The sequence below is a fragment of the Panthera tigris genome, chromosome C2 (genome assembly GCF_018350195.1).
Source record: "Panthera tigris isolate Pti1 chromosome C2, P.tigris_Pti1_mat1.1, whole genome shotgun sequence".
NCBI lineage: Eukaryota > Metazoa > Chordata > Mammalia > Carnivora > Felidae > Panthera > Panthera tigris.
The window spans coordinates 135,518,245-135,544,813 of NC_056668.1; the positions used below are offsets into that span (position 1 = coordinate 135,518,245).

Here is a 26,569-nt window from a genome sequence, read left to right on the forward strand (position 1 = left end):
ATAAACTTTTAAAAATCCAGCAAACCAAAGCAATGAAGAATCTCTCTATTGCTTTTGCAATAATTAAGTTTTAAAATACAAGAAATATGATCAAATAAAGCATTGTTCCATCAATGATGTCTCCTTGGGGGTAGAGACAAGTTGGAGGAAAACGATCCCTGCATGTTACCTGCTTTTACAAATTCAGTGTTTGTTTGTTTGTTTTTTTAATTTAGATATAATTGACACATAACACTGCATTCATTTTGGTTGTATTCAGTGTATATTTCTAGGACTATCCCACCAAATCATTGATAAATATGTCCTTGTTAATAACCTAAAGGCTCTGCTCTAGGACATTCTTAAGGACCACATTGCTGTTGTGTTTATTTTAGATCTTTTATAAATTGATAACAGCTTTACATTTCTAAGCTTTCAAAAATGGATAAACCACATTTTGTTATCTCCCTTTAGGCATTAATTTCTATATTTAATTCATATATCTATAATCCTTAATAATCCTTAAATAATGGTTTAACTACTTTAATATTAACATGTTAACAAATGTTTGCTATATGGGTTCTTCTGTACTCTAAAGAAAACTATTTCATATGGGTTTAGTATATAATATTACAAGAATTTGTTTTGGGTTTATGTTTTACCATTATTGCTTTGAATAATTCAAGTATCAGAAACTCATAATAAAAAAGTAGACGAGGAATGGAAATCAGTATTTCAGGCCTGTGATCACAGAGTCCAGTGCCTATAAACCTGGTGTGGGGGTTAGAGGCAGCCTCTGGAGCCACACTGCCTGGGTTTCATTTCTACCCCTAGTACTTCTTAGCTGCATGATATTGGGTACACGATTTAATTTCTTTGTACCACAGATTCTTCATCTGCGAAATTGAAAGGATAAAAATTATAACACACCTACCTCAAAGAGTTGTTGGAAAAATTAAATTAATAATATGTAAAGTACTTAGCACCTTGCCTCTAACATAGGGAGCTGCTATCACAGGGGCCACACAGACGAATGAGCCAGGCAGGTTGAGTATCTGTGGGCATGCAAACTTTGTATGCACACTGAGGCCCATGGAGACTTGGATGGCCAGTGTCTCCTTTAAAGAGGGCAGAGGGCAAAACAAATCTACTTCCACAACTGGTGTGCAGAAGTACAGGCACGATGTACTGGGTTCCTGTGGTTGCTGTAACAAATTCCCATAAACTGGTGGCCTTAAATGACAAAACATTCTCCCACAATTCCAGGAGGCCAAAAGTTAGAAACCAAGGTGTCAGCAAAGCTACATTCTCTCCAAAGGCTCTAGGGGACAATCTATTCATTGCCTCTTCCAACATCTGGAGGCAAATATCATTCTTTGGCCTTTCTTGGCTTGAGGCCACATCACTCCAATCTCCCCCATCTTCACATCACCTCTTCTCTATGTGTCTTGTCCTCTTCTGTCTCAAATCTCCCTCTGCCTTCCCTTATAAGGACACTTGTCATTGGATTTAGGAACCACCCAGATAATCCAAAAATGACCTCTTCATCTCAAGATCCTTAACTTAATTACACTTCCAAAGACCCTTTTCTCACATAAGGTAACACTCATAGGTTCTAGGAATTAGAATATGAACAATGTCTTTTTGAGGGGCCACCATTCAAGCCACTATATCAGTATTTCCAATCTTATGGTTTTTTAAGCATAGGAGGAAATATGAATTATTATCAGTAATCTCCCAATGCTTAAGTGTTAACCTATATATAAAACATAACACAGAAAATGAAAAATTAAGGAACTTTATTTTAATTTTCTAGGCAAGTAGTCCTATCTAGAATTCAGGCATAAAAAGGTCACAGTTTGCAAGAATTAAGTCAGATACTCAGGTGCCCAAATAACTATGAAACAAAACTGAATGATAAATAACAATTCAGTTATATATGATATGACCATCTTATAGAGATATGAAAGCCCACATCTTTAAGAAACATGAATAGGGTTGATTCTATAGATTAAAAATACGTCTTCAGATTTGCTTGCAAAGGCATGAAATAACCATAGAATGATACACATACACACACACATACAGTATCATGGTTATCTCTGGGAGAACTGGGAAGTTTGGAAGACATATCACTGCATATCTTTTTCTATTAATTTTATGTTTGAACAATATCAATGCATTGCACCTCTTCAAAAAATAAATTTAATCAACATACTATTCTTTAAGTACATGTTCCATGATATTTAACACGTGTTTCAGGATACAATATAATTAAACTTACATTTGTAGTTCATGGAGCCAATATAAAGTTTTTGCCATGGCTCGTCCATCATTAAAATGTGGTGTTGGGACCCCATACAAGTTAAACCTATGGAAACTTGATGGGTTATACTTTCGGTTCTTTGCTTCTCCTATGATAAAAAAGAGGAAGCAACACAAATAACCTTATCTTGCAAGAAGCACATTATGCTCTCACTGACAATGAAAATGAGAGTGGGAACCAAATGGAATTGTAACAGTGCCAGGATTGCACAGATTTGGCAACAGAGGACAAGCATCCTCCCACGTGAGCTGGGAGACTGGTGGAACAAGAGTCCCTTGTCTTCATATCTGGAAAGTAAGTACAGAAATGATGTAGGAGAAAGACATATGAATGATGAAAAATCCAGGCCCCATTAACGTTGCAGAAATCTTGAAGATCAGGGGAGGTACTGCCGTGCTTTGGGATCCCAAGATTCCCTTTCCACTGTGCTAAGATTTGAGAGCCTGGTGTTTTGTACTTGCTGATTTGATGAGACCATCAGAACATTGCAACCCTCCCATTTCATTGTATTCACTTATCTCATATTAGAAACTGAAGCCTGAGAACCCAACAGGGAGCTTTTTATAATTAAGATCTAATACTGTACTTTTTTCATGTCATAATGTGGTGTTAGTCTTCTAGATAAAAGTCTTCTAGATAAGGTGTTAGTCTTTCTAGATAAAACTAGAGATCAGCTAAAAGGTTAAAAAAAAGGTGGAGATTCAGCCCCACCAGTAATCCAAACAATGTAAATAAAAACAATAATGTGAAATCATAATTTGTCTCTCAGGTAAAAATAAAGAAGATTGGCAATGCTCACTGTTAAGGAGGATGGGAAGTGGAAACTCTAATACACTATGGGTGTGCGGGCAAACTGGGGCACCTATTTTGGTGTATGTTTTGGCTTTCAGAGTTAATATTTCAAATGTTCATAAATCTAGGAATATATCCTAAAAACATCACATTCACAAAGATATATAAGCAATATATTTTGTGATACTGAAAAATACAATATAGATACTGATATGGAAAAACAACTACAGTGTTACATTAAATGGGGGGGGGGAAGCAAGTAGAAAAAAGCATATATAGTGGGGAAACAAAACACACATATATACTCATATGTGAATGCACAAAAAAAAGCATCTATGAAAGTATCATCTGTGAAAGACTGGGAATTGTGGGAGATTTTCTTTGTATTTTATAAAAGAAATATGTATTATTTCCGTAATGACTAAAATTAAGTGTATTTGAAAGATGTTATATATTTATTGTTATTGAATGGTGCCCTTCACATATTATTTTTTAAATATTTATTTATTTATTTTTGAGAGAGAAAGAGAGAGAGAGTGCATGTGTGCAAATGGGGGAAGGGGAGAGAGAGAGGGAGACAGAGAATCCTAAGGGGCTCCGTGACTCAGGGCTCAAACTCATAAACCATAAGATTATGACCTGAGCCGAAATCAAGTCAGATGCTTAACTGACTGAGCCACCCAGGCACTCCATTTTTTTTTTGACATATTATTTTAAATAAAAAATGTTTAATGTATATACATTAAAGTTCCCCAAAAGCATGGAGAATATTACGCCGTTTAACTAAAGATAGATGGCTTAGTGCATGCAGGTTAAAAAGATGTTCAAGATATAAACTGTAGTTATCTCTGGCTAATGGGATTTCAAGGTTACATTTACTTTCTCTTCCAATTTTTTTGATATATTTAGGTATGTATGTATGTATGTATTTGTTTTAATATTTATTTATGCAATATGTACCCCCCAGTGTTGGGTGCAAACTCATGACCCTGAGATCAAGATTCACATGTTTTTCCAATCAAGCCAGCCAGGCACCCCAAAGATTCAATTTTTTTTTTAGTAATCTCTATACCCAGTGTGGGGCTCAAACTTAAAACCCCAAGATCAAGTGTCACATGTTCTACCAACTGAGCCAGCCAGGTGCCCCCCATTTTTTGAGATTTTTAAATTCTCTACAATTATTATATATTTTTTATTTTTTAATGTTTATTTATTTTGAGAGAGAGAGTGTATGTGTATCTGGCATCAGGGAAGGGGTAGAGAGAGAGGAAGAGAGAGAATCCCAAGTAGGCTCTGTGCTGTCAGCACAGAGCCCGACATGGGGCTCAATCTCACGAACCATCCTGAGTTACCCAGGCACCCCGGATTTTACACCTTTTCAAGAGGCCAATGAAACTTCCATAAAAAACAGCACATGGGGGCACCCAGGTAGCTCAGTTGGTTAAGCGTCCGACTCTCAATTTTGACTCAGGTCACGATCTCATGGTCCTGAGATCAAGCTCCACCTCGGGCTCCACACTGGGTATGGAACCTGCTTAAGATTCTCTCTCTCTTTCTCTCTCTCTCTCTCTCTCTTTCTCCCACTCTCTCCACCTCACCCCCCTCAAAAAAATTAAATTAAAAAAATTTTTAAATCATCAAATGAAAGTAATGTCAGTCATTTTATAGTCCATTAGAGCTCTTCTAAATATAAAAAAAAAAATCTATGCTCATTTTCCTCTAATTGCTAAATATATATAAGGTATCTAGTTACAAGTTGTCTGTATTATGTTTTACATACATATATGTATATATGTTTGATGACAATTAAAAGTGCTGGATTTTATTGTGCAATACATGCTCAGCTTTTTCAAAAAATGAATAAAGTATTTTCACAAAAAGGGGGAAAGGGAAGGAGGAATAAGAGGAGGGAGGCCTGGAGGGAGGAGGGGAAGAAAAGGAGGGAGGGAGAGAGCCAGGGAAGTAGAAGGGGTACCCACGACCGAGTGAGGGAAGCAGTGGCGTGAGAGTGGGAAGGCAGAAATCATCTCAGGACTGGATGTGTTAAAGTGTAGGGAATCAGCAGAGATTGGCCATGAAAGAAGAGAATGACAGATTCCAGACAGTGGAGCAATGAGAATAGGAAACAGGCCCAGCTGCCAACAGAATTAGGAGGAAGAGCACAGAGAGGGACTATGGTATGAGAGGGTGGTAGAGGAGAAAAAGTAAAGAAATAAGAGAAAGCAAGGGAGAGAGGGGCCTTGCGCTGCAGTAGAGAGCAAGCCTTGCTTCTAGCTCATGAAGACTGAGTTCATGAATCAATCACATATAATCCATCAGCTTTCTCGGGACATATGCCACAGTCTGATTCTGTCTTCTATTAATTTCATCAAGATTCCACTTAGCACCAACATGCCAACAATTAAGCTGTATTTCACAGCACTCTAAATATCTAATGCCTTTTAGTTGTGCTATAGAATAGTTCTAGTGATATGCTACATCAGACAAGATTACATCATAATAGTAGGAGTAGGAGTGGGAATAGGAGTGGGAGTAGAAGTCGGAGTAGGAGTAGGAGTAGTAATTGAGCCCCTTCTATGTTCCAGGCACTATGCTAAGCATTTTGCAGGCACTCCCCTAATCCTCACAATATTATCATCTCCATTTAAGAGATTAGAATAGACGATGGTAGGATAATTAAAATATCCAAGATTTAGAGACAGTAAATGGATAAGCTAGCACTTGAACCTGTGCTATCTGATTCAAAAAACTGTGCACTTGACCATCACCCAATCTAAGTACTTAGAATAATCCTGACCTTTGAATAAGAACAGTATTTTTTTAAACCTAAAACTACCATGTAACCTTTCTAAGATATTTTTTCCTTTTAATAATACATACATTTCTACAATTTAATATACAAAATGCATAAGTATATGTGTACCTAGCTATCAGGGGTTATGACCTTATGATTAATAAGCTATTATTTACTGATCACTTATTATATGCCAGGCATTTAACCTCATAATCTTTATTCCTCTCCACAAATCTGAGAATCCTATATGCTCAGGCCTATTTTACACTGGAGGGCACTTACCCACATAATAATCATTGTGAGAAACAATATACAGATCATGTCCTTCTTTTCCTTCTTTACATACTTCTTCATAGGGTTTTGGTGGATTCACTACATCTCTAGCAGATAATTCTAAAGGAAGAATTGATGAAATCAGGTTTAAGGTAATTTCCATCTATTTATAACATATTTAAATTGACTAGAACAAATGACAAATGAGGTATGCCAATGGCATAGGCTACATGGGCACTCTGAGAGAACACAAATGAAGATTTAGCAAGAAAAACAGGGCACAGCCTACACACAAATAGTGAAGAATACCAGAAAGTGGGTCAACTCAGAATAATCCTGTAAGGCAGTACTTTTTGTCTCATAGATGAATTATTACAGCTATGAATAGACATATGCACGTTTTAGAACATTCTATTATGTATTTAAATGTGGTATACCTTGACAGTACTTTCACATTGAATGGTGTAATCCTAGATAGCAGTTATGATATAATAATTATAATGTTGTAATGCCATGCCTACATAAATACAATTTTTAAATACTAGTATAAAGGAAAAAGATCATCTATCCTAAAATACATTTTTTTCAAGCCTCAAATTTTGCCTAATTTTAACTTTAGATCTGATATGATGAAGTGTAGATTTTGCAGATTTTTCATCCCAAGAGAGAGGCATAATTTATTTCCAGAGTGGGTGTTACTATGTTAAGGAAAATAATCTATTGGCCCTTTGGGTGAAAACAAAGGTAGGGTTCCTGAGATAGAGCCTTAATGGGTGCAGAAAAACAAAGAGAACCAAACTTCTTTGCGGGATAAAGAAAAATGTAATTTGAGGTCTCCTGTGGTAAGATTCCTGGAGAAAGAGAAGAGACCTGAAAAGGAGAGGAGGGAATAAATGTGAAATGGGTGTAAGGAAAAGCACCCAACAACATGGCAGGAGGCTGGGGCTTCAGAAGAAACAATGACCTGTGACCAATTCCATTTTAACTTATTGTTTGTTGAAAGATGTGCTCCACTCCTCTCAAAAGAAGAGTGAAGTTCTTCTCTACACACTGCCTACATTTGGTTAATACACGGTTGACACTGTGGATCTGCACGGATGGAGTGTGGTACACAGCACTGGTCAAGCTTACTTGTTCTGTGGTCTGTTTCATAAAAAGCTAAGAGTTATGAGCACATCAGAAGCATCGGTGGAAATAAAACACACAAATGGATGTCCATAGAGAAGGGATTGCAGACTTCATAGCTGGCTCCAATATTAACTTTCTTGAATCTCTCTCCTGTTTTTATATCATCTCTCGCTGAATCTGCCTCCAAAACCTGAAATTTTACTGCTTGGTACACATAAACTCTAAGGATTCTGGGTCTGAGACTAATTTTCTTGCTATGATCCCATCTTTCATTCTGAATCATCATTTGTACCACCACCAAATGCCATGTCAACAAGATATTCAATTCCATTTTCTAAGAATTCTTTCTCTTTCTTTTTTTTTAGAAGACTCATTTTATCATCCAGCTCCCCACCATTTTTTTTTTATTACCTCTGACGACTGCTGTCCCAAATGTCGTATGGAGTACATCCAGGCCTTTAGGTAATCCTGGCGTTTGATCATGAGATTTTCCTAATGGTGCCCTTTGATTGCTTAAATATACTGATTCCTTTTTATCTTTAATTTTCTGTTGAAATGTTGTAATGGGCTGTGGATTTATCAATACCTTTGCCTAAAGAAATCATATAAAGCACAGATGTAACAACAACCAAAAGCAAAAATCTGAAAACTGAAACTAATCAATAACTGGGAAGAAGAGAATATGATTATGGAAAAACATTTCATTGTCCTTGCCTTTGCTCATCTTCAAATGAACTGTCAGAATTGGAGCTATGAAGCTGAACCATGCCTACACATGAACCTCCAAGGAGGCTCTAAGGTTTACGAAGAGAGCTCCGTGGTTACTTGACTCAGAGTCTAGAAGTGTGGGAACGACAAGTGCAAGAGCCACGAGGCTGCCACAAGCTCTCTCCAGATATGTAGATGAGGTGTTCTGAATCTGGACTGCCCAGTCAACATTCAGCCTGCTCCCTGCAAAGCATACACAAGCACTATGTAGTGCCTCAACGTGGTATCACCCAGCCTTCATCCTCTCTGTGTTCTAACAAAGCCCAACAGCATTTCTCTCTACTCCGAGAGAATGGAGAGCAACTTGGCTCTTAATTATCTGAGGGGAGAATGTGTAGTTTGTGGCTCAGACCATTAATATCTTGTGTCTTGGCTGTTGCTGCTTGGATTTTTTCACTACTCAAGAGTATGAGAGGGAAGGAAACTGGAACCGATGATTTCGTTAATACCTCATTTGTGCAATTTCACTTTGGGAAGTTAATAACATACAGGGAAAAAAGGAAAAGACGTTACCGGTATTGAAGTTTTAGATCTTATTCCATGTGTCAAATAAGGTGCGATTTGGGGATCATTTGCTCTGCCATAAAATACTCTTTCAGCTCCAGCAGGTGGATATCTATAGTTGAAAAATTTTTTTGCCTCAGGTGGAGTAATTAGCTACAGTGAGACAAGAAAATGAAACTAAGTAGTTTTGAAAATATTAGCAAGATTAATCTATACCAATCAGTGAACACCCCCCCTTCATTGCATGAGTAGAGTAACTATAGACCCAAATAATGAAACTTCCTAACATGTGTTTGTTTTATAGAAATAAACATCATATTTTAAAATTTATATTAGAAAACAACCAGGAAGTATTCAGGTTAGAAAGCATAACATAAATGACTATTTTCTATAGAAATAAACGGTATTTTCAATAGTTTTTGTAGAGCTGGAAATTTTAAGCCTGAATTTTTACTTCCTTGGACAAAATCAATAAAAGGACTCAAAATACAGTAAATAATCAAAATTGACCACATTAAGTTTATACAACTTTCATTAAGAAATGTTGGGAGTTATCTAATGCTCACAAAAATCCATATTGAAAATGCTCACCCTGGGAAGTTTTTCAGTCAAACAGGTTGCAACTCTGTCTCCAATAGGAATAACTTTCCCTGCCTAAGGGGAAAAAGAAAATAAATAGTCGGCCATGTCAGTGTAGAGGTGGAGCATTTTAAACAATGGCATTTCTTTCAAATTTGGGCTATGCTTCTAATGCTACAAAGTTACTTTCAACTATTTAACACAATTAAGAAAAAAAATAAGAAATATAGCAAATCTACAGTAATCCTGATATATAACATAATAAATATTAATTGCTAAATATACCATTACATATATTATACTCACATATAGTTTTATATATACATACACACACACATACACACACACACATAGTGGTAGTATTGTCAGTGATCCTTCCAGTTATGGGATCTCTGTGAATATGCTGAGGGATTCAACTTTTAGAAATAATGCTTATCAGTTGCATGATATAATCAGTACAATGAGAGTACAGCTGCATTCAAACTAAGCTCAAGAAAAAGTATTAGGTACTTCTGAATGTGTGTGGTATGTTTGCATTTGAGTGTATTTCTACCAACACCCAACTTTTGGCATATGCAACTATGTCATTCCTGGCCAAGCTCCTTCAGTGAATGGCCCCAATGCACTTGGTTTTGTTCACTTAATTCTAACTTGGTTCTTACCTGTTCTTCCTTTGCCCAAGACAAAGATTATAATTATTTATTCCCAGAGATACACTTTTTATCTATTTCTCCTTTGTCATTTCAAGGCAGCTGATAGTTATTTGTGCAAAGCATAAGTTTCTTTTTAAAAAAATTAGAGAAAGAAACTTCCCATAAAGAGTGTTCTGGGTCTTTGGAGGGTCATGGAGGAATCAGGATGGAGAAAAGCAGAAAGATTGAGAGTTGGGTGGATGGATAAATGTGTAGATGTTGGCAAGGGGATAGATAGATTAAATAAATGGATAGCTGGATAAAAATATAAATAGATACATGGATATAGATGGGTATGTGAAAGCTTTTTATTATGTTAAGTGTTGAGTACAGAATTCCTCTTAGGAGGAGAACCATCAAGATTTAAGACAGTATCTTGACAACATCTCTGGGTATAAAAAAGGAAGCCCACAGACATGGGCAGACAGAGAATTTAATTGCTTTGCTAAAAAACAGAAGAGCGGCGCTTGGGTGTCTCAGTCGGTTGCATATCCAACTCGATTTGGGCTCAAGTCATGATCCCAGAGTGGTGGGATTGAGCCCCATGTCAAGCTCCACGCTGAGCATGGAGCCTGCTTGAGATATTTTCTCTCTCTCTCTCTCTCTCTCTCTCTCCCCCCCCCCCGTCCTTCCCCTGCTCATTCTCTAAAATAAAATAAAAAAAAATTAATGTGAAAAAATATGAACTATTGATGGGCTAGACTAAGGAAGGATTAAAGGAAATGACAATATTGAGGAGAAGGTGGGAAAGGCCTTCGACAAGTGAGAGGCCAGGAGGACCAATACAAGAAATTGGCCAGTGAGAAGCTTTAATGCCAAATCTTAAGTAAATTCAATTTTTTAAAAGTCTTTAACACATGCTTATTTATTTATTTATTTATTTATTTATTTATTTATTTATTTGAGAGATAGAGAGAGCATGAGTGGGGGAGAAGGGCAGAGAGAGAGCGAGAATCTTAAGCAGGGCTCCATCTCACAACTCTGAGATCATGACCTGAGCCGAAATCAAGAAAAGGACGTTCAACAGACTGAGCCACCCAGTCATTCCAAGTAAATTATATTCATACAACTACATTACGTGAGAACACTGTGTGAAAAAAGGGAAAGAGACTGTGTTGTAAATTGGGCTAAAGCAGCATACAGAAAAGGGAGGACACATACAAGTGATTTTTAATTCAGCTAAAAAATTGTAAGAAACCTCAGAGATATCAAGGAACATAAAGTCTCTCCTGCTATACCTGTTATAGGTGCTCCAGCCATTCTTTTAAATATTCAATGGAAAGATAGCCTCATGAGGCTGAAGAATATGGGAATACTCCCACAGCTAATTATGTGGGTGACAGATAGTTACAGAGATAGAAGCAAGGATGGATTGATTGATGGATCAATCAGCCCATGGCCTGATACAGAATTCTACCTGTCCTTCATACCGGCTTCCCTTCCAAGTGTTTGACAGTAGATATTCTAGGTTTTCATCATTGTAAACATTTTGTGGGCAGAAATGCCCTTGGGATTCCTCATAGAGTTGCCTACATGAAAAGCAATTTGATTGCAAATCAGTAGCTATGAGTAGGTTGATGTCCTCATGCCATTTGACTGGGGACACAAAAATGGAAGCCATTATGTCTGATTTCTATCTAGTGTCATATAATAAGTCTGACAAGTCTCCTCCACCCCACTTCAGTCATGGATCTCTCTTTTTACTTCAGTTGTTCTCAAGGATGTCTGTCCATCGCTTTGAGGTATGAAAGGCAGCAGAATAAAGATTATTCTGAGCTGACCATTCTAAGAAACAGCAGTTGAGAAAGAAGCTCTGCAAACAAGAATAGAAGTGACCCTTTCATAAGGGATATTTATGTTTTACAAAGGAAATCATTTGTAAATGTGTCTCCCTCCCAGTACCAGGAAGAAAAGGATGGCTCTAAGACTCCACTCTTATCAACAGGGAAACACTGACTTAAATCTGCATGACAAACATAACCCTTGTTTACTCTATTTTTCTTGGCAACCTCCCACAGCTGGACTTCCCTTTGTCCCAACACCTTTCTTTTGTTTTTAACTTAAGATGGTGTTTAAGGAGGTGGCTTGAGCTATCTTGGGGAGTTACTCAGTTTTTCTGGGTATCTCTCATGTATGCATGAGGTATACATATTTTAAAAAACTTGTTTTTCTCTTGCTAATCTGTCTTTTATGGCAGGGAGTCTCAGCCAAGAACTCAGAAGAGTAGAGAGAAAATTATTTTTCCTCCCCTAAATTTTCTCCATCAAGCCCCACAACAAAAATACATTCTTTCCTTCATAGCCTACACCTGAATTTGGCTATCCCAAACATAGGCCCCAAGTTTGGTGAAAATTTATTGTGTCATTTTTCATGTGGTCCACTAAGAGACAATAAAATTGTGTTTTATTTACATAGACATAAACAAGCTCGGAGCCTGGAGCTTGGTTCAGGTTCTGTTTTAGGTTCTGTGTCTCCTTCTCTCTCTACCCCTCCCCTGCTCACACTCTGTCTCTCATTCTCAAAAATAAACATTTAAAAAAATTATATATACGTAAATACACTAAATATGTAAAAACAGGCAAATGGTTCAATAAATGATGGTATCTTGAAATGATATACTATTGTGGGGCACCTGGGTGGCTCAGTCGGTTAAGCACCTGACTTTGGCTCAGATCATGATCTTGCAGTTTGAGAGTTCAAGACCCCCATTGGACTGTCTGCTGTCAGCACAGAGCCTGATTCCAGCCTGTCTGCCCCTCCCCTGCTGGAGTGTTTTTTTTTTTTCTCTCTCTGTATCTTTCTCAAAAATAAATAAAACATTTAAAAAAATAATATACTATTGTATAATCATTTAAAATGATGGATATAAATAATTTTGAATAGTATAAAAATGTTCATGACATAATGTGAATTAAAACAAAGATGTAAATTTGTACGGATACATACGGATACACACAGGCAGCTCTTTCTGCCCAAGGTCCTGTCCCCATGCTTTAATAAAACCACCTTTTCTGCACCAAAAAGAAAACAAACAACCAAAATACACAGAATCACATCTCTATACGCAGCAGTACACGCAGAACACATAGACAAAAAGTTGCTAGTTGTGATTCTATTTGAGTGGTGAGATTATAAGTGACTTACTTTCTTCTTTATACTATTCTTCTTAATATTTTACTACTATATATTGGTTTATAAAGCAAAAGAAAGCAATAAAAGGTTATCAAAAAGCCTACAAACAACATCAAATAGAAGGAAAGCAGCAACAAGAGCACCAGAAACTAAGAATAATAATCAAGTATATGCAGGCCCAAGACAGAATTTAGAAGCAGCTTTAATGGCCACCTTGAGTCTACTTCCCGAACTCTAAAAGGTAGCCTAGGGGGGTCCTAATGACCTTCCTAACCTGAGGAAGAGAGCAATGATCTTCCTGAAGATTTTCTGTTGACTCAGGGAGCTTTAGTGCCAGGATCCAGCCAAGAAATATAAACAAACGTTAAGTATAACCCTATCCCCCAACACACCATAAAACACTCTCTCCAGGACTGTGAACTCCTAGGAGGGACCTCTTCTTGCACCACCAGGGATGGGTAGAGTTCCTTAGCCCTGTTTCTCAAACTTTAGTCACACGAACACCTATTGTTAATGTATGTATTTTTAAAATTATGCTGGCAGGGGCGCCTGGGTGGCTTAGTCGGTTAAGCATCTGACAACTCTTGATTTCAGCTTAAGTCATGATCTCACAGTTTCATGGGTTTGAAACCTGAATGGGACTCTGGGCTAACAGAGCAGAGCCTGCTTGGGATTCTCTCTCTCTTCCCTCTCTCTCTGTCTCTGCCCCTCCTCCACTTGCACTCTCTCTCTCTGAAAATAAATAAACTTTAAAAAAAATGAAAACAAAATTATGCTGGCAAAAACTTGGGAAATGCTGGATCTTTAATATACTAAGGTACATTTTAAATCTCAAAAGGAAGGATCATTTAGTGCTCTACCATTAATTTGACCTCGGAGGTTTTATTTGTTTGTGTCACTAAATTAGCCTTGTATGAAAAGCCATATACAGGAACCCCTAGTTGGAGTTTCATTTCTTCAAGTGTTTCTACCACTGACTTCATTTATAAAATAAAAGGCTATTTCCAAGGTTGGTAATTGAAGAAAAAATCTCCATATAGGTAAGACAGTGGGTTTTTAATAACATAAATCTTGCCTCCTTTCTCTTAAAGATTTCTTCCCAACTACTATCTCTCAACCACAGATTGATTTCAGAGGAAGAGGTACTGCCCTTTTAATTCTTGGTTTCAAACTTATTCCCCATAATATGATTAAGGCCAGCCTGGAATAAACACTTTAATAAATACTAGTAGATTTTTCAAAGGAGAGAGAGGAAGATAAAGTCTCAAACCCAGGGAATAAAAATGAAACCAAATAATCTATTTTACAAGGTATATTCATCTCCATCTTTGCAGTTTCTATAGCAAGGATTCCCTACCTGATTTATCACTCATCATTTATCACTTATTTTAGCACCTATCATCCAGAAGGACAAGCCCATGCACCCCCAAGTTCAAGTCAAACATGTATGTACACCATACAGATGTGTCAAGATTGCCATCTGGTCTGGTTCAAAAGACTTAGAAGAATGAATGTTATTTTCTCTCTCTTTTTCAAAATTAACTGTCTAAATAATACATGTACTCTGTTCAAAAATCAAAGGGTTGTAATAAAAAACAGCATTTCCCCACCCCACTTGCATCTAGTCCTACCAACTGTCTTCTACACTTTCAGCCACTTCTGGTATTTATCTGCATGTTTCTAACCCTTATACTGATACATACCGATTAGTCTTAGACATCATCTACTGGTACCCTTTTATGATGGAGAAGGCTGGAGCTCTTATACCTCTCAGTACGGTTACATCATACTTTTTGATAAAGTCAATGGTGTTTACATTATGATAATTAGATTATTGTTCACGGCTGAAATAAGTAAGTATATTATATATTGTCGTGTTATGTTATGTTACGTTATTTTTTCCTAATTGTTGCTTTTGCCTTTGCTTTTTGTGTTTTTTAATATGCCTATTTCTAAATTTTTCCAAGTACTCCAACCAAACTGTCAAATTTCTAGGGTGTATTTGTTTGTTTGTTTTTTAAATAAGCTCTCCTATAGCACTTTGTCTTCTTGCTTTAATCTCAGCTGGTTGCTCTTAAGTCTGGTGCAGAGCTCTTGTCCTGGGAATTTTTCCTTTGCCATGCTTCAGAGTTAGGTTTGCCTATTCCCTAAATCCCATCTATCCCCATTTCACTGAAGTAAATTCTTTAGTATTTTCCTAAAAAAGAATAAAAATCAACTTTTGATTCCTTGCATGTTAAAAAAAAAAAAACAAACAGGCTTAAAATGGAGCCATTTGTGCTAAGCCCCATGTCAGCAAACTAGGACTTAATATATAACCTAATTGCAGTTTCAGCCTTTCCCAGGAGTGGAATTTTAAATCAATCAGTCTGGAATTTCCTGATCAACCCTTGTGAGGTCATCTGCTTAGTAGACCCCACCCTTACCAAAAGAAAGGTGACCTTGCCTGAAGTAATCCTTTCTTTTTATTAATGACTTCCTTATCCCTGCCCCTTCTGCTTATAAAAGAGTTACATTTTGAACAGCTCCTCATAGCTCTTTTCCACTTACTAAAGGGGATGCTGCCTGATTCATGAGCTGTTAGAAAAAAGTCCATTAGATCTTCAAATTTACTCAGTTGAATTTTTTTTTTAACAGGTTCCTGAAAATATCTTTATGCTACTCTTTACATTTGATTAGTGGTTTGGCTAGGTATAAAATACAAGGTAGCAAATAATTTCTCTCTCAATTCTGAAAGCATTATGCCAATGTCCTTTAAGAGGTGATCTAAGGTGGGGTACCTGGATGGCTCAATCAGGTTAAGCATCCAACTTCAGTTTAGGTCATGATCTCACAGTTTGAGTTTGAGCCCCACAGTTGGCCTTTCGGCTCTATGCTGACAGTTGGGTTCTGTGCTGACAGTATGGAGCCTGCTTGGGATTCTCTCTCCCTCTCTCTGCCCCTCCCCCACTTGTGCTCTCAAAATAAATAAACTTTAAAATATTAAAAAAAAAAAAAAAAAAAGAGGCTGTCTAGGGTACCTAATGGGCTTAGTCAGTAGAGCATACAACTCTTGATCTTGGGGTAGTGCATTAAACCCCCTTGGTGGGCAAAGAGATTACTTAAAAAAAAAAAAAGAAGTGATCTTGCTAATTAGATGTCTAATGTAGTTCTGAATTTTTCCATTATATGTGATTTTTTTTCCCTCTATGGATGTATTTAGAATCATCTCTATATCCCTAGTTTTCAGAAATTTCATAGTAATGATCCATGGTATGGGTATTCTTTCCTTCATTTGGCTTGACCCTCAATTAACTACTTGCAAACTTTTGTAAACATTTATTTATTTTTGAGAGAATGCTTGCACAGGAGGGGCAGAGGGAGAGAGAGAATCTTAAGCAGACTCTGAGCCGAGCTCAGAGCCCAACTGGAGTCTCCATCTCACCAACCATGACATCATGACCTGAGCCGAAATCAAGAGTCGGACACTTAACTACTGAGCCACCCAGGCACCCCAACTCCTTGCAATCTTGATTTGTATCCTAAAATCAAAGAAATGTGGCTGTATTTTTTGATAATTTTCTCTACCTCATTTTACCTATTCTCTCTTTCTGGCCCTACTATTAAATCAAATATGATGAGAGACCATAAGGCAAGCTGAGGGCCAAGCACAAGCTAGCACAACCCCCTTCCCTCCAGGGGGGATATGTGTGATATTCCTCAGGCACTCCTGGTTGCCCGAGGACATAGGAAAGGGAAAGAAAACCAACAGTTAACTGATAGAGGTCACAGTTGGGCAGGAAATAAGTCTCCAACAGTTTACAAATATCTTAGTACAATTAGAAGAAAAGGGGGATCTTATCAATAGCCTAATCTCCAGGAACTCTCTACTGTCTTTTTTTTGTTTTCCTACTGTCTTAATGATAGTGTTTTGCTAGAGGGAAAAACAACTCTAGCCAGACAATAGCTAGACCTCCAGTAATCTGTGAGTCTTCTTTAGCATATGGAAATCCCTTTAAGAAACTTTTTGAATCTACCCCTAGCTCCACAGTATGTAACCAGTCACTCTGCACAACTCCAGTGCAGCTCTTTCTGCCCATGCATCCTGTCTCCTTGCTTTAATAAAATCACCTTTTTGCACCAAAGACTTCTTCAAGAATTCCTTCTTGGCTGTCAGCTCTGAATCCCCATGACCACTCCAAAAACCCATCAAAATGTATCTGAATATTTGTGGGGTGCCTGGGTGGCTCAGTTGGTTAAGCCTAGGACTCTTGGTTTTGGCTCAGGTCATGACCTCACAGTTTCCTGGTTTTGAGCCCTGCATCAGGCTCTGTGCTGGCAATGTGGAGCCTGCTTGGGATTCTCTCCCCCTCTCCATCTGCCCCTCCCCCACTCACACTGTCTCTGTTTCTCTCAAAATAAATAAATAAACTTAAAAACTATTTTTTAAGATGTATCTGAATATTTCTAATCATTGTTTTAATGTCTGGGAAATATCTTTGATTTCATCCTCTGAGAGAGAAAGCCAGGGAACCTGCATTACAGAAAGTATATTTTTATTTATTAATGACCCATTTTCAGCATGGAGCTACATCCCTACCTTATCTTGGCCTTGGCATTTTTACTCTAAAATCTGCTTTGGGAAAATAATCCACAGATTTGGTGGAAGGGAGTGGGAGCCGGCGCAGAGAGGTAGGGAGTCAGGCTAGCATAGGATAAAGAAGTGGAAACAGAAGCCCAACTGTGCTGAATATCAACTTACAACTGATCTTTTGATTTTCAGATCCAAACTTTACTACACTTTCTCCCAAGGGCTGGGCTTCTCAGGGATTATCCCAGGTTCCTAATATTTCCTTGTCTTTCATGACCTTGACATTTTTGGAGAACAGGCCAGTTATTTTATAAAATGTCGTCCTTCGGTTTAGGTTTGACTAGTGTTTTCTTATGATTAAAGTTATACATTTTTGTCAGGGGTGTCACAGAAACAATGCTGTGTTCTTCTGTCAGGGAGCACACACTGTCAATCTGTCCGATTACTAATAGTGTTAACTTCAGTCACTGAATGAAGGTGATATCTGCTACATTTCTCTACCATAAAGTTATTTTTCCTTTGCAATTAATAATTATTCTACGTAAATATCCAGTTCTGTACCAAACTTTCACTTACTGTTTAAGATCCATTGATGATTTTTGCCTAAATCATTACTATCATGATGATTGCCAAATGGTGACTTTCTAATTCCATCATTCCATCCACATTTATTAATTGGCATTATACTGCAAGGAAGCTTTTTCTTGCTGGCTGTTCAATTTTTCATGTATTTACATAAGTCTGAATTCATGGATTTCTATTTTACTCAATGCCCCAAACCCAACCGTTTGGTTCACTAAGAGCTCCTTCAAGCTTGTTTCTGTGCCCCTTGACACATCTGCATTATTCTTTGAGAATTTTCTTACTTTTTGGCTCCCAAAAGTGTTCCAAGTTCATACTGTACTGCACCAGCCCTAGAGTCAGCCATTCTTCCAGAGTCCTTATTCCTTTTAATTCAGAATGATATTCAGAAATGAAGGTCTGGTTTTTGGTATGTTCATTTGTTACCAGATAAACATTGCTTCTAGATCCTCTTAGAGAATAGAAGTAAGGTATGTATGTATGTATGTATGTATGTATCCACACACCCCCATACTAGCATCTATATCAATTTTATAATACTCTGTTTTATACAATGCATGCAGATACATAGACATGGATTCAGACACGGACATACATATAGATATACCATGAGTGTCCACCAATTAAAATCCGACCAAGCAGGATTCCTTCTATCCTTTTCCTTTTCATATTGGTAACTTTTTTCTCTATCAGTGAGAAACTTGGCTATTTTCCTCAATATATCCACTCATCTTCTCAGGCCCTCTGTATGTAATCAAACTCCCAACTGTACTGACCACATCCTTACTCAACCACCCTTTTCTCAGTTCCTAATCACAGCTGTTCTGCCTCATTTGGCCACCTCCTCAGTCAGTTCCCACTATCACAGCTTTCAATGACCATTTCTATGATTGGTTCCCAAGATTCAAGTCCACTCAGGAAGGTTGATACAAGACCATTTTTAGGGGCACCTGGGTGGTTCAGTTAGTTAAACATCTGACTCTTGATTTTGGCTCATGGTTTGTGAGCTCGAGCCCTGCACTGGGATTCTCTCTCACACACAAAATAAATAATAAACTTAAAAAAATAATAATAATAAAGAGTTAAGGAGACTCTTCCTTCCAACTTGGGTCCCTGCTTCAAAAAAAAAAAAAAAAAAAAAAGATCATTTCTAGCTGCTAAAGACCCATTGACCCATAATCATATGCCACTTTCCCCCCTCCAAACTCAGTGTGGGCTACCACAATAGTCTCATCTCTCCCACGGGGCCTTGGTCAAGATCACTCTGTTTTACCCATAGATATCCTTAACTCTGAATATCTCAGAGAAACTGGAGTGATAACATCAATTTCTTTCTGCCCAAAAGGCCCTGAACCCATTATGCAAATGAAACCACTCAGTTCTCATAATTCTGCAGAGATTGGTTCTTCGCAAATTCTGACAAAATGAATCTTTTCCCCAAATAGCTATCAGCTACTCTTATGAATGAAAAAAATAATAAGGCATCTCCATTACATGACATTTACTGTATTATAAAATCATTTGTCTATTGGTCTCAGGTCTATAGACTCTAAACTCCTTGAAAGTAGGCATCCTTGTAGCACCAATGCCTAACATACTGTCTAATCATTGTAGATACTATTTTTTACTTATTTATTTATTTATTTATTTATTTATTTATTTATTTATTTATGTTTTTAGAGAGAGAGCATGTGCAAGTGGGGAAGGGGGCAGAGGGGGAGGGAAAGAATCTTAAGCAGGCTCCATGCTCAGAGTTGACACAGGGCTCAATCCCATGACCTTGGGATCATCACCTGAGTGGAAATCAAAAGTCAGACACCCAACCAAATGAGCCACCCAGGTGCCTCTAGTCATTATAGACACTATAATTTTTTTAACCTTTATTTGAACCTGTACTTCCTTCTTCCTCTTTGTACATCAGGGCTCAATACTATGTACTTTGTAAGACTCAGTTTTTTGTCTAATAACCCAGCATTTCTGCCATAGTCAGTGTATTAGTGGTGATCAAGGGACAGTCTGAGGATGTCTTGGAGAAATAACCATTACAGAGATTTTGATCTCTAACAGAGTGCTTTCTAAAAGCCAACAGCCCTTTTATGGGCTACATATAGAAGACCTCTTTTTACCAGAATCCTTTTAATTCTTGAAGGACACTCTAAAACTCTCTCTTTGTAGGCCACCATTTCCTGGAAACTTTTCCTGAATACAGGTTCTTGCTGCTATACCAATGCCTTTTACAAGAAGGACTAGAAGGCCTAATGGAGTCTCATAAATCCATCAGAGCAGATCTTCACATAAAGATCAACACCAACTTTGGGCAGCAACTTCATGCGACAACAGGATGAGTGTGTTTACCTTGAGAAGTATTTACTCCCCTTCCCCCAACTGGAAATGGCTCTGATTGAGATGAGCTCCCCAATTCCCTGAATGTACCCTGATGCAAAGCAATTGTCCTCAAGGATTGATTTTAGCAGGCTCTTCACAATAGGGATTTCCATCTGAACTCACCTCACAGCCATGTGCTTGACACTGGGTTTTAACTCACCCAAATGCACTTCCTTCCTCCTCTAAGATTGGATGACCTCAGGAGCATCAAATACATTACCATTATATTCCTTGGTGACAATGTTGAGGGATCGCCTGTCTTTCCTCTTTTAGCTATGTGAAGTCTACCAAGCCTACCAAGAAATAGGTAATACACATAATGGATAAACTGATGCAAGCATAAAGAATGGGAATGTGGAAGGAATTCTTTTTATACCAGCATTACTCCTATACCAAACTCAGAGAAAAATGGCACAAAAATAAACACTAGTGTCTGATCTTACATGGGATCATAGATGCAAATATGCTAGTAAAATACTACCATACATCCAGGAATATGTTATAATTATAATATATGACAACCGGGTAGGGTTTAGCTCAAAATATAAAGGTTTGCTATTAGAAAATTAATGGTTTCAATTTGGAAAATATGTATTTCAACAGATGTGGGGGAAAGCTCTTAAGGTTCAAACTCTATTCCTGATTTTTAAACATTTTGAGCAAACTGGGAATGAATATAAATATCCTTAATTTCATATATCAGAAATCTCCACCAAAAATAATACTTGATAGTGAAACACAGGAATTCTTCCCATTAAATTTTGAAAAGAGACCTTACTTTCAATATTATATTATTGATCATAAGCAATACAGAGAAACAGAAAATAAAGATAGCAGGTATACATACTGAAGAAGGAAAGGCAAAGTATCAATATGCCTACCTAGAAAATGCAAAAGAAATAATTGTTAGCTAGGATGCAATGGGAAGTTGCTTAAATAAGGGGACTGAAAACTATCACAGAATGGAGGACGGGAAGGGACAAAAGCAGGGAAGGAATGGGTTTTGCTTCACAGAACCAACAGTTCCAGCCAAGGAGATGCCCAACTAGGTGTTTCACCCAATAGCCCTTTGACAGGTGTGTCTCACTTGGTGACCCCTTACTTGAGCCAGTTTAAGCTGAATAGGCATTAAGGACCTACAGAGGAGGTCCCAAGGTGTCTTGAAGTTACCTTTAGCTCATTAGAATACTAAGCTCTCCTCCCATGAGCAGAGTTTTCCATCATTTTTTTGAACATGCAATGTATGTACTAGCATGTTGACATGCTAGGCATGAGCAGTTGAACCAAAAGTGCATATGCAAGCTCCATGCCCCCTCCTCCAAAACGCTGGGAGACAGTGCTTTGAAAGCTATCTCCCTGTCTTCTTACTTATAACAATAAAAAGCTCTTTGCTTTCAACATTTCCTTGGATTGTGCTCAACATGATGCACCCCAAGTGGCAAACCTATATAATGATAAGCAATTAAGATAATAGGAGCTCACCAAGATAACCAGATATAAGAATAAGAAAAACAATGAAACAGGGGTGCTGGGGTGGCTTAGTTGGTTGAGCCTCTGACTCTTGATTTTGTCTCAGGTCACGATCCCAAAGTCATGGGATCAAGCCCCACATCAGGCTCCACACTGAGTGTGGAGACTGCTTGTAATTCTCTTTCTCTCTCCCTCTGTCCCTCTCCTCCATGCTCTCTAATAAGGAAAAAAAAAAAAAAAGAAAAACAATGACAAGAAACATATGAAACAATTTTCAATCTCATCACATAACCAATAAATGTGAATTAAAACAATGCCCTACCAACCATTATTAATTTTTAAAATTCAGTGGTACAATCTTTTAGGAAGGGATTTGGCAACAGTAACTAGAAAAAGATCCATTTGTTGGCTTCTGCTATAACTCTATCCTAAGGAAATATTCCAAGATATATAAAGATGTTCACAGACTACTTTCATAAAAAACAGAAAAATCTGGGGAAAAAAATCTAATGTCCAACAAGAGAGAGAATGAATTAGTTAAAAAATCATATATTGGCTTAAAGAAATATATTTTTTAAATTTTATTTATTTTGAAGGAGGGGGGCAGGGAGGGGCAGAGAGAGAGGGAGAGAGAGAATCCCAGGCATGTTCCACATTCAGCACAGAGCCCAATATGGGACTCGATCTCATGACTACGAGATCATGAGCCAAAATCAAGAGTCAGATGCTTAACCGACTGAGCCACTCAGGTGCCCCAATATTGATTTTTTTTTTATCAATAAGAGATCTTTGAAGGTCTCTGTAAAACACTGAAATATTATTAAATGATAATTAGTGAAAAATCAAGAAAAACTATGTTTAGTGTAACAACTCCATTAAAATGCATTTGGAGAAAAGTGTCACAAGAAATGTCGTATAGTCAATGATACAAACTCTTGACTCTGAAGTTGTGACTTCAAATCCTGAGGCTAACACCTCCTAGTAATATAACTTTGGCCAAATTACCTGATTTGCCTCAGTTTCTCACCTATAAAACGGAATTTAATAATAGCAGCTGTCCCTTTTTCCAAAGAAGATATCCAGATGGCTAAGAGACACAGGAAAAGATGCTCAACATCACTCATTATCAGAGAAATACAAACCCAAACCACAATGAGATACCCCTCACATCTGTCAGAAAGGCTAAAATTAACTCAGGAAACAACAGATGTTGGCAAGGGTGTGGAGAAAGGGGAACACTGTTGCACTGTTGGTGGGAATGCAAACTGGTGCAGCCACTCTGGGAAATAGTGTGGAGGTTCCTCCAAAAATTAGACATAGAACTACTCCAGGGGCACCTGGGCGGCTCAGTCGGTTAAGCGGGCTGACTTCAGCTAAGGTCATGATCTCGCAGTTTTCAAGTCCAGCCCCACGTCGGGCTCTTGCTGACAGCTCAGAGCCTGGAGCCTGCTTCAGATTCTGCGTCTCCCTCTCCCTCTGCCCCTTGCTCTCACTCTGTCATTCTCTCTCAAAAGAATAAACAAACATTTAAAAACACAGAACTACTCTATAACCAGCAATTCCACTACAGGGTATTTATCCAAAGGATATAAAATGCTGCTTCGACGGGGCACATGCACACCAATGTTTATAGCAGCGCTCTCAATAATAGCCAAATTATGGAAAGAGCTCAAATGTCCATCAACTGATAAATGGATAAATAAGATGTGGTGTATATATGGAACAGTACTCGGCAATCAGAGAATGAAGTCTTGCCATTTGCAACATGGATAGAGCTAGAGTGTATTATGCTGTGAAATAAGTCAGTCAGAGAAAGACAAATATCATATGATTTCCCTCATATGTGGAATTTAAGAAACAAAACAGGTGAACATAGGGGAAGAGAAAGAAAAATAAGATAAGAAAGGGGGAAGGCAAACCATAAGAGACTCTTAAATAAAGAGAAGCAACTGAGCGTTGGTGGAGGGGAGGTCAGTGGGGGATGTGCTAAATGGGTGATGGGCATTAAGGAGGGCACTTGTTGGGATGAGCACTGGGTGTTATACGTAAGTGATGAATCACTAGGTTTTACTCCTGAAACCAATACTACACCGTATTTAACTAACTTGAATTTAAATAAATAAATTTTAAAAAATAATAGCAGCTGTCTCATAGAGTTGTTGTGACAGCCAATGAGTTAATACCTGCAAAGCTCCATGAGCTGTGATGTTGATATGGTAAGCTGCTAATAAACATTAACGTGAATGCAGCAGAGTGCTAGTAGGCATTGTATTAGGGAGATAAGATTCTGAGTGTTTTCATTCCCATTTTCTAAACTTTCTATGATATTATTTTTGTTTTACAGTAAAAATGCATATTTTAATATTAAAAAATACAATTTCTAATTCATGCTAATCTCTTCTCTTGCCTATATTCTAATTCCACTCCCTCCTGTTTATCTAGGACCTGGTTCCATCCATTATCTCTTTTCTGTTACCTCAAACTCCTCTAATGATTCACTAAATAAATAGATTCCTAACTGTAATCTTTACTCTCTTCACTGTCACACTTCTTAAGGAAAAAAAAATTCACAATAACTTTCTTCAATTTGAATTTCCCATTCACTCTTCGGTATATTGGAATCTGAATTCTCTTTCCGTTATGCCAGTCTAACAATGTTGTTAATTTCCTTAACATTCAAAACTAATTAATGTATATCCTATTTACCCGATCACAGGTGTTTTAACACTTCTAGTCACTTTCTCCTTGAAATTCTCTTCACTGTCCTATCACACTTAGAAAGGATGTGAGAGGAGGAGGAGGCACAGGTTTTAGAATTGCCTCTGTTGGAAACCGAAAGCTGGTAGCCTGTGTCTGAGATCAGGTCTGAAGCCATAGACTGTAGAACCAATCCAGAAAGGAGAAGTAGGTGTGGTCAAGTGAAAGCGTTTGGCTGGGGAAATCCAATAATGGAACCAGAAAGCAAAGTGGGTCAAAGACAAAAGAACACCCTGAATCCCAAGGGGAACAAAAAAGTCTGCAGTTGCAGAAGAAAATCTGCAGAATCCCCGTGACCACTTCAGCAGAATTGTATTGTCAAATCTCAGTGTGTGGAGTCTTTTATTCTCAGAATATCTTAAGGATGCTTTTTTTATGTAATTCAATACCACCCTCTCAGACTCACCTCTTTCTTCTCTAACTGTTCATTCTCCCATTTATTAATCCAGCCTTCCTTCCATTTATCATAGATTTACCAAATGATCACCATAAGCCAGGCATTGTGATATGCCATGAAGCTGCACAATAAATAAGGTAAAAGTCCTTCTCAAAAGCTCACCCAATTCATATTTCTTTCTCTGACCACCACATTAATGTGTTTCCCAAGGTTCTTACCTAGACACTTCTATGCTACTCATGGCTCCAACTGTCTCACATTACCAATGGGCTCCCTGGCTTCTTCATCTGATACTTGTAGATATTTCAAACTCAGGACGGCCAAAACCAGACACTCATTTGCCACCAAACCAGAAGAGATCAACCAGAAACCAGAAACTTTAAAGTCATGCATCAACTTTCCTGTCTTTCACCACATAGATGAACAAATGGATAGCAATTCTTAACAATATCATCTCCTAAAAAGCTTTCAAACCTGCACTCTCCTCTCTATTCTAACTCTACATTAATTTCAGTCCATAATTACTTTGATAAAGCCTTCTGTTTCCTGTCATCCATTATCTCCCCCTTCCAGTTCATCATTACTACTGATGTCAGAATTATCTTTCCAAAAGACAAATTTTATCCACCATTGTTTTGTATCCATATGTTTTACCCCTGCATTCTGGACATTTAGATTTTGTCCACATATTTCTTTTGTTGTTGTTGTTTATTTATTTTTGAGAGAGAAAGAGAGACAGAGTGCGAGCAGAGAGGAGACACAGAATCAGAAGCAGACTGCAGGCTCTGTCAGCACTGAGCCCTACATGGAGCTCAAGCTCACAAACCGCGAGATCATGACCTTAGCCGACATCGGATGCTTAACCGACTAAGCCACCCAGGCACCCCCATCCACATATTTCTTTTTCATCTGTATCTCTCAACACCATGCTGGATAAAAAGAATTGCTTATATTTCCCAAACACAAGAAACTTTGGTCATGCTTTATGCCTTTCTTTGCCAAAAATGCTCCAACCTTGTTTTCCATCTGATATGTCTAAATTTGCTCAAATATTACTTGCTAGGCAAAGTATTTCCCATCTCCTTCAGAGCTGTCCAACTTCTCCACAGAACTCTGTGCTTAGAGTATATCTCTATTAAGGAAGAATCACATTTGTTTTGCATTCATTTGGACATCTATATAATACTTGTTAGCTGTCTCCAACATTGAAATGAGTGCCTAAATGTAGATTGTAGAGATCATGTATTTTTTATATTTTCCTGCATCCAGCAAAATGGCCACCACAAGTCTTTGCTGAAAGAATGAATAACTCACAGAATAAATAATGAATAGGAGAAAATGTGTTTTTCTTTCCCTTCATTACATGACTAAGAGGATACAACATGTATCTCAGTGAAAGGGCTGAGAAAATGCAGATTGAGAAATAGAATGAAAGTCAAAG

The 26,569-nt window shown here is 37.7% G+C and overlaps 1 protein-coding gene across 2 annotated transcripts in view; it reads right to left on the bottom strand.

Moving 5' to 3' along the window:
- The window catches only part of EFHB (EF-hand domain family member B), a 48,718-nt gene that overhangs the window by 20,941 nt on the left and 1,208 nt on the right, over nt 1-26,569 (bottom strand). For both annotated transcript variants that reach the window (XM_007097484.2, XM_042956974.1), the window contains exons 2-6: nt 9,156-9,218; nt 8,574-8,717; nt 7,704-7,884; nt 6,174-6,284; nt 2,264-2,393 (exon numbers count right to left, since the gene is read on the bottom strand). In XM_007097484.2, the coding sequence (XP_007097546.1) occupies nt 2,264-2,393; nt 6,174-6,284; nt 7,704-7,884; nt 8,574-8,717; nt 9,156-9,218 (629 nt within the window). The remainder of the gene's footprint in view (nt 1-2,263; nt 2,394-6,173; nt 6,285-7,703; nt 7,885-8,573; nt 8,718-9,155; nt 9,219-26,569) is intronic.